This window comes from Carlito syrichta, unplaced genomic scaffold, assembly GCF_000164805.1.
Source record: "Carlito syrichta isolate Samal-C Ts95f unplaced genomic scaffold, Tarsius_syrichta-2.0.1 Scaffold103330, whole genome shotgun sequence".
In the NCBI taxonomy this organism is placed as follows: Eukaryota; Metazoa; Chordata; class Mammalia; order Primates; family Tarsiidae; genus Carlito; species Carlito syrichta.
The window spans coordinates 175,632-184,351 of NW_007047426.1; the positions used below are offsets into that span (position 1 = coordinate 175,632).

The window sequence follows — 8,720 nt, forward strand, 5'->3', positions numbered from 1 at the left end:
TCGCGCTACAGCCGCTCGAAGTCTCGCTCCCGCACCCGCTCCCGCTCCCGCTCGACTTCCAAGTCCAGATCTGCGCGGAGGTCCAAGTCCAAGTCTTCGTCGGTCTCCAGATCGCGCTCGCGCTCGCGGTCCCGGTCCCGGTCCCGGAGTCCTCCCCCCGTGTCCAAGAGGGAATCCAAGTCCAGGTCGCGATCCAAGAGCCCCCCCAAGTCTCCTGAGGAGGAAGGAGCGGTGTCCTCCTAAGAGAAAGGTAACGTCTGCGGGGAGCCGAGACACACGGCCCTAACGCGTACGTGGGGTTTGGAGTCGGTGCTTTGAGCCGTGTTGATAGGGAAGTGACTCCGCGTGAGGAGTGCTGCTCGGAGGCGACTCAGTTTGGGGAGTGACGCTGAAGAAGAGGGGTCTGCAGAGAGGATGTGTATGAAGCTTAGATAATAATGGCTGTTTCGTGAACTGTTTGAGACCTATTAATGAAAATGACTATTTCTTGCTGTTTTCATCCAACGTCTGCATTTTCCCCTTTAAAGCTGCGGTCTCCTGTTTGATAAAAGAATATTGGCCAGTATTGCAGATTTTAACTGATTTGGCTGATCCTCCAGGGACCAGTTTCTGTGGGCGTGTATTGGAGCAGGTTTGTCTTTAAATGTTAAAGATGCACTATCCTCTTAGCGAAAAACAATCAGTTCAACTATTGTTGTACTGACTGGGACTTCAGTATTCTAATGGATGTGGCAAACGAATTGCAATAAGAAGCAGTGAACTTTTGGAACCCCAAAAGAAAAGTTTACAGGTATTGCACTGGGTGGGGAAAGGATAGTGTGTCTTTAACTCTCAAATTGTTTGGTCCTATTTTTTAAAAAGGAAAGGGCCCTAAGTAGCTCAGATATTAAAGCATTAGTTACTCTCAATTGCCAAATGTTTCATTTGAAAACAGTTTAACTTAAGATATAGACTAATTCTGATTTCAAGTTGTTTTTGTTTGGATACAGCCCTTTTTTTTTTTCTTTTCTTTTTTTCTTCCTCCCCCTTGCCTTTCTTCACCTTGGTTATTTGGCCAAGAATACATAAATTCAAATTTGCACATACTGATGGTAGCCTTTCCTAATTGGGCCTTTAAAAAACTGATAAAGGCTGGGTGGAACATTACTGTACCCTACTCGTTTCACCAGAGCCTTAGTAAGTACATGCCTGAAACTGAAACCATGTGCACTTTCGTATCTTCGTTGTAATGGAAGGTAAACTGAACTTATTTCTTTTCAAATCTAGATGTGTCTGCAAGCAGCATAACAGAGGACTTGGGGGAAAAGGACCACATACTCAGTCCATCGAAGAAGAGTCCTTGGAACAAGCAACTGGCTATTGAAAAGGTTATTTTGTAACATTTGTCTAACTTTTTACTTGTTTTAAGCTTTGCCTCAGTCGGCAGACTTCATTTTATGTGCCATTTTGTTGCTGTTATTCAAATTTCTTGTAATTTAGTGAGGTGAACGACTTCAGATTTCATTATTGGATTTGGATATTTGAGGTAAAACTTCATTTTTGTTTATATAGTGCTGACCTTTTTTGTTTGAAATTAAACAGATTGGTAACCTAATTTGTGGCCTCCTGACTTTTAAGGAAACGTGTGCAGCCATTACACACAGCCTAAAGCTGTCGAGATTGACTCAACATTGCCTTCATTCCTTAAAATTAAAAACCTACAAAAGTTGGTGTAAATTTGTTTGTATATGTTATTTACCTTCAGATCTAAATGGTAATCTGAACCCAAATTTGTATAAAGACTTTTCAGGTGAAAAGACTTGATTTTTTGAAAGGATTGTTTATCAAACACAATTCTAATCTCTTCTCTTATGTATTTTTGTGCACTAGGCGCAGTTGTGTAGCAGTTGAGTAATGCTGGTTAGCTGTTAAGGTGGCGTGTTGCAGTGCAGAGTGCTTGGCTGTTTCCTGTTTTCTCCTGATTGCTCCTGTGTAAAGATGCCTTGTCGTGCAGAAACAAATGGCTGTCCAGTTTATTAACATGCCTGACAACTGCACTTCCAGTCACCCGGGCCTTGCATATAAATAACGGAGCATACAGTGAGCACATCTAGCTGATGATAAATACACCTTTTTTTCCTCTACCCCCCAAAATGGTAAATCTGATCATATCTACATGTATGAACTTAAAATATGGAAAATGTTAAGGAAGCAAATGGTTTGTAACTTTGTAAGTACTTATAACATGGTGTATCTTTTTGCTTATGAATATTCTGTACCATAACCATTGTTTCTGTAGTTTAATTAAAACATTTTCTTGGTGTTAGCTTTTCTCAGAATATGTCTTGGTCTTTTTTCCCCCGTTTACTTAAAAGACCTATGCAATTATTTTGTGAATGTTACTGTATAGTGTGGAAGTGAAGTGCTGAGTACTTGACTTTTCCCAAATTAAAAAGAAGTGAGAGTGTCAGTTGAGCACCTAAAATCAATGCTTTTAAGGTAGCACTTTCCGGAGGTTGTGAGTATCCCCTTTACAACTTAACTTATGTCCTATTTTAATAACAAAGGAACAATCAGAGTCCTTTTTCTTCATAAGTGTTTTAATTTTTGTTCTCATAGTTAATTTACCCATCAGTGCTGTCCAGGTGGCAACACAAAGTATAAAGCCAATAGAATTGGCCATCTTCAAATCCACTGTATTTTCTCAAGCTGAAGTGGTTTGAGCCTAGTTTTATGTGCCAGGTTGCTAATTGGTATTGACATTGTCCCAGACCAGCTTGTAGGTGTAATTCAGAGACTGTCCTTTGCAAAGGAGATGACCAGCATTTCAACAGTATGTCTTCCTGGAAGGGCAGATTCTGCTATATCTTCCTTGTTTGCATCAAAAGACTCCAGAGGAATATGGACACATTTCATATCCCACTTGTAGAGCAAAGCTTCAACTGACCAGTCAGCACTTGAAAAAATAAATTGTTTTTTAAAACCATGGCTTCTGTTTTGCTTCAGATGTATTTTAACAAATTAGGTATTTTGTCGGTAGAAGGTATAGTATAGTAAGGCATAAACCAGGATTATTTATACTCACCTTCTAACCTGGTAAGTGGACCACAATTGGACCTTGGGGTTCTTCTGCATCAAAAAGTATACTGTAGTTAAGATGTCTTCAAAGTCTGAGGAAAGAGAGGACTTGTGAACAGGCTCATCTACAGTGTATCTACGGCCAAGTTTTCTATTGAGCCAAAGAAGTTTACCTTCTGGTTCAAAGAACACATCAGATGCAAGGATAATATCTTGGGGTGGTAGAGCCAGAAGGTCCCGAGATACGTGACCCCACGTTAATCCTACAATGTGTACTTGTGGCAGATCATTCATTAGACAGCTTTGCCGACAGACTTCTAGGCAGTGAGGCAGTTCTGAGCTATCTGACAATATTACTTCTGCACCGCATTTTGCAGCTAAAATTCCTGGAAGGCTCACTCCAGCTCCAATCTGGTAACAAAAGGTGGCATTTCAGAAATATGCGTGGACCTGCAAAGAACCTCGGAGTCTTAGCAGGTAGTTTCACATTTCATCCTTGCTTTTTTCCAAGCAGAGTCAATCTTACATTCTTAGGCCTGTCAGGGCTTGTCAGATCTATAAGATGTGTACCATAATCAAACAAGAAGCTTAGGGTTTCAATTTCTAATGTCAAAATTGAAATCCTTTTGATTCCTTTAATTACGAGCCAAAGGATTAAAGCTTGTTATACCAGTTACGTTTTTCAACATTAAAGGGCCTGGTATTTTGCAACTGACCTTAATGTGTTGCTTCAAAGTTCAAAATGTGTATCAGGCAGTTTTACTGCTATGCACAGGGAAGTAGTCTGAGGACACTTGCCTCATGATTTTCAGATCTCTATTTGTATGATCTACAGTAAGCTCTTCTGTAGCTGAAACCTAACAAGTCTGCAAAATGACTTTAATAAAAATGTTTCAATTGGCCCATGAAGATGTCAAGACATAACATTCTAAAAACACTGAGGAATGCCTTCATAGGTACTAACATAAGCTTTCCGGTGTATATAGACACCTAATAATTATGACTACAGGTGAGAAGTGTGCCAAATCCTACCCTTTTTGTTGACATGTTTGCAAAAGTTAAGGAAGATAATTATATCCTTAAGCTTCTGGTTTGTCTATTTAGCCCTTGGGCTTAAGTATAGTGTAAAAGTCTACCATTTTTGCAAATGATAATAAAATTTAATTCTGCAACCCTTCAGCACTCTCAAGCCAAGTGGAGAAGTGAGAAGGCGAATGGGATTTTTTTTTTTTTTGCACCCTTTTTGCTTTGATGTGCACCATAATTCTATCCATAGCCTCTATTTTTTTTGAAGTCAGTCTCACTCTCATCCAGGCTGAGTGCAGTAGCACACTCACGAGCTCAAGCCATCCTTCTGTCTCAGCCTTCCACGTAGCTGGAATCACACACATGTATACCACCATGTCCAGCTGATGTTTTGATTTATTGTAGAGGTCTTCCCATGTTGCTCAGGCTGGTCTTGAACCCCTGAGCTCAGGGAATCCTCTCACCTCCATCTCAAAGTGCTGGGATTACAGGTGTGAGCCACCACGCCCAGCTAAAATGGGATCATTTTTAAACTAATCTCAGCATTCCCCAAAATGAAGGCCTATGCTATGGTCTGAATGTGTCCACCCAAAATCCATGCTGAAAACCTAATCAATGTGATGTGGCTTTTGGAAGGTGATTAGAGCATGAGGTCAGAGCTGCCATTAATGAGAGTGCTCATAAAAAGAGGCTCTGGAGACAGAGATGCCTTGCTTCTTCCCACCATTTGAGAACACAGAAGACTTATGAACCAGAACTCTGGTCCTCACTAGACACAGAACATGCCAACACCTTGATCTTGGGACTTTAGAGCCTCCAGAACTTGGAAACTTGTTTATAAACCACCCCTAGCTTACAGTATTTTGTTACAGCAGCCTAACTGAACAGCCAAGGTAGTTATTAGAGTACAGCCTGCATGACACTGCTGGCATACCGAAACATGGTCTTAAAGATTGCTGCCAATGCCAAGAAAGTCCAGGGGGCTTCATTTAGAACATGGGTCAGCAAGTTGTAAAGGGTTAGAGAATAAGTATCTGTCCAAAATTTATTTTTTTAAACTTTAAAAATATTTTTAAAAACATTAGGATAATCTCTGTACCTTTTAAAAAAGTTTAAAATGTTAGCTCACAGACCTTACAAACTAGCCAAACTATTCCTGATTCAAAAATATTTAACAAAAGCTAAAATGCATGTAGGCTTAACAAATTTGAACATAACCCAGGATTCTGGAAACCTCAGGGGTACTTGTACCTCTAAGACAGCCTTGCCTGGCAGAGATCTTCTGTGAAACCACAGGTACTGGGCCAGTACCACAGCACAGGGCCAAACATACATTCCATATTGGAGATGCAGGACCTGAAAAGAATTTTTTGGTATGCCATAAATAACATTACCTGCTGGAAATTTGAATATGTATTCATTCAGTAATTAATGTCAGGCACTGACATCCATTACAAAAAAATGACAGTCTTATGCTCCACAACCTTCGGGGACATGAAACTGTAACGCCATATGTTAAGTACTCTTAACAGCATTCATTCATTCAGCAACCATTTATGTAGAGCCTGAATATCACCAACCATTTTTTTTTTTTTTTTTTGAGTCGGAGTCTCACTCTGTCGCCCAGGCTAAAGCGCAGTGGCATGCTCATGGCCACAGCAGCCTCGACCTACTGGGCTCAGGTGATCCTTCCACCTCAGCCTTCCAAGTAGCTGGAAGCACAGGCATATGTAACCACACCCAGCTAACTTTTTGATTTATTGTAGAGACAAGGTCTTGCCATGTTGCTCAGGCAATCCTCTCGCCTCCGCCTCCCAGAGTACTAGGATTACAGGCTTGAGCCATTGCTCCCAGCTCACCAACCGTTCTTAGGGGGTGTAGCTCTCATGGAGCATATATCCTACTGTAAAGAGACAGGCAACAAGTAAGCAAATAAAGTATTTTTAGTTAGTGACGAATGCTACAAAGACAGTAAAACGGGATGATGTGAGAACATAATGGGGGCACAGTGACCACAAGGTGGCTGGTCTAGATGTGGAGAAAGGATGATTCACACAGAGGCCCTGAACTGAAAAGGCCTCAGTGGTTGACCAGAAAGCCTGAGAGGTGGAGTTTGGGGGAAGGACAGACAAGCCATGGGCCCTGGAGGCGTTGTGCAAGCGGAGGTCAGAGGTGAGGCCAGGACCAAACCTGTGGGGGTCACCAGCCACAGCTTAGGTTTCATTCCAAACACAGTCATGAATGGGAGGGCTTTAAGCACAGACATAATTTGGTATACTAATAGGAAGCAGTGTGATCCTAGGAAAATATCCTAAAAAGATATTCTAAATCCTGAGAAGGACCAGCAGCATCCAAAGCCTTCAGACAGGACTAGAATCGTGAAAGTGTATTACTTAAGATAACATAGTTCATGGCTCTAGAATGAGTTCACCTGGATACAAATTTTACTAGCTGTGTGACCTCACAAAAGTTACTTAAACCTGTCAGTGCTTGTTTCCTCAACTGCAAACAAGTTAGTATAGTGTCAGACACAAAGAAAGCACTTAAAATTAGCATTTACACTGCAAAACTCCAAGTCTTTCTAATCTCTGAAGAAGCAAAGTGTGCCCCTGGGTGAGGGGACAGTAGAAAAGGGGGCTGAAGAGGTAAAAGTTTCAAAGGTAAAGGAAATTGAGATCCAAGCTTAAAATGATTCAATCCACTCAAAATATCAATACCTAAAATATTCTAGGCACTGTTCTAAGAGGCATATAGCGTGAAGAGAGTCAAAACTGGTGGATTTTAAAAAGGGGTACAATAAAGAGCCAATGAAGGATTTCCAACCAGAGGATAGAGTTGTGCAGATTTGGGTGTTACGAAAAGGGGCTTCAAGTAGGTGCAGTGGCTCACAATTAGTAATCCCAGCATTTTGGGAGACTTGCTTGAGCCCAAGGAGTTCCAAGACCAGCCTGGGTAACATAGCGAGACTCCATCTCTTTTTACAAATGTATATGAAAAAAATGGGGGCCTCTATTCTCAAAGGAAATATCTTAAGCCCCTATATTTAGGAAGAAATCTAACAGGTTATTTTAACATGAAGCCATCTGCAGACTATCAGAAATGGATTCCACTTGGGCCTTTAAACTTCTCTGAAGCTGTTGCTTCATCTTTAACATGAGATTATTAATACCTACTTCACAGGCTGCTGTTAAAATCAAATGAAACCCTGCAGTGTGAAAGGGCTTTGAAAAAAGTCGAAGGAGCTGGTTGCTGTGGTTCACGCCTATAATCCCAGCACTTTGGGAGGCAGAGGCGAGAGGAATGCCTGAGCCCAAGGGTTCGAGGACAGCCTGGGCAAATTGGCGAGACGTCTTCTCTATAGTAAATCAAAAAAATTTGCTGGGCGTGATGACGCCCGCCTGTGGTTCCAGCTACTTGGAAGGCTGAGACAGAAGGACAGTCTGAGCCCAGCATGTCGAGGCCGTGAGCGTGTCACTACACTCAAGTCTGGGTGAGAGTGGGACTCCGACTAAAAAAAAAAAAAAAATCGAACGCATATAAGGAATAATTATTGCTGAGAGTATTTTTAACAGCTGTGAGCTCAAAGGAAGAAGGGAGTGCCAATCCTAGAAACTTTTTTTTTTGAGTTGGAGTCCCACTCTGTCGCCCAGACTGGAGGGCAGTGGCACGGTCCCGGCCATCGCAGCCTCGACCTTCTGGGCTCCGGCGATCCTTCCTCCTCAGCCTTCCAAGTACCTGTAACTTCAAGGGCGCGCTACCACGCCCGGCTAATGTTTTATTTATTGTAGAGATGAGGTCTCGCCAGCTGGTCCGGGTGGGTCTCGAACCCGCGGGCTCAGGCAATCCACTCACCTCGGCCTCCCAAAGCGCTGGGATTACAGGCTAAGCCACCGAGCCCGGCCGATTGGTTGACACCTGGAAACTTTATTGGGGCACTAAAGCTGGAATCCCTGGTCCCAGAATTTACACGTAAGATAAAGATGGATTAAGAAGCGCTTTAACAAAAATCAAAGGAAATATTCAGGAGTCAAGAATGCCACCTTCCTGGCAGGAAATATTCGACGTAGGGGAAGCCCTGTTGCCGGCGGGATTCCCAAACTTCTTACAGAAAGACATTTAGTCTTCCAAAGGGCCGTATGCCAGACCTTTGTGCTCTGGGGGTCAACCTAAAGCAGAAAGCCGGGGGGGGGCTGCGTGGGCGCACCCCGACCCCCTTCACAGCCCCAGCCAGGGCGGCCGAGAGCCGCTCCTGCCCTCCGCACCGGCGACTGGGAGGCGCTTCCCAGCGGGTGCCGCTGCACGCACCTGCGGGACGTGGACCTCCAGCACGGAACCCTCGGCTCCCGGGCCTGGCTCCTCCGAGAACCGAAAGCGCTGGGCCCGGACCTCAAGCCCTCGGCAGCCACGCTCGCCCAGAGGAGCCTCAGCTGGCCCCCGGCGGGCAGGGGGCTGCGGAGGAGTCCGGGCTGCCAGACTGCGGGCGCCGGAACCCTCAGGCCACGTGGCTCTCCGCGGACCCCACCTGGCCGCCACCACCTGACCGCGAGAAGAGAAAGCCCCGCTCCGGCAATAACACCGCCGCGCGGCGAGCCGAACCACCCCGGAGCAAAGACAACGAGAAACAGGAGCAGCGGGCC

General features: G+C 43.9%; 2 protein-coding genes across 5 annotated transcripts in view; one reads left to right on the forward strand and one right to left on the reverse strand.

The window, feature by feature from the left end:
- The window catches only part of SRSF2 (serine and arginine rich splicing factor 2), a 3,254-nt gene extending 949 nt beyond the window's left edge, over nucleotides 1-2,305 (forward strand). The window contains 2 exon segments of the mRNA XM_008065231.2: nucleotides 1-250; nucleotides 1,267-2,305. The exon segment at nucleotides 1-250 is cut by the window's left edge and continues 4 nt beyond it. Of these exon segments, the coding sequence (XP_008063422.1) occupies nucleotides 1-243 (243 nt within the window). The 3' untranslated portion in view covers nucleotides 244-250; nucleotides 1,267-2,305.
- A 256-nt stretch (nucleotides 2,306-2,561) lies between these two features.
- Nucleotides 2,562-8,583, reverse strand: METTL23 (methyltransferase like 23). Of its 4 annotated transcripts, XM_021715892.1 has the most exons (5): nucleotides 8,389-8,583; nucleotides 5,335-5,439; nucleotides 3,231-3,468; nucleotides 3,065-3,149; nucleotides 2,562-2,935 (listed from the first exon to the last, which is right to left on the reverse strand). In XM_021715892.1, the coding sequence occupies exons 2-5, from the start codon at nucleotides 5,416-5,418 to the stop codon at nucleotides 2,770-2,772; spliced, it is 573 nt and encodes a 190-aa protein (XP_021571567.1). In that variant the 5' UTR covers nucleotides 5,419-5,439; nucleotides 8,389-8,583; the 3' UTR covers nucleotides 2,562-2,769. The 4 variants fall into 4 exon arrangements, with proteins under 4 accessions (XP_021571567.1, XP_021571572.1, XP_021571569.1 ...); XM_021715897.1 differs by lacking the exon at nucleotides 5,335-5,439; XM_021715894.1 differs by lacking the exon at nucleotides 8,389-8,583 and having other exon boundaries at nucleotides 5,352-5,433.
- Nucleotides 8,584-8,720: the final 137 nt, after the last annotated feature.

Bases quoted from the DNA above. Each gene is read 5' to 3' on its own strand.
- METTL23 (XM_021715888.1), bottom strand. From the start codon at position 5,418: ATGTATGTTTGGCCCTGTGCTGTGGTACTGGCCCAGTACCTGTGGTTT. The intron at 3,469-5,334 runs GTACAAGTACCC...TTTTGTTACCAG, and splicing joins CAGGCAAGGCTGTCTTAGAG to ATTGGAGCTGGAGTGAGCCT. The intron at 2,936-3,064 runs GTGAGTATAAAT...TATTTTTTCAAG, and splicing joins TCCACTTACCAGGTTAGAAG to TGCTGACTGGTCAGTTGAAG.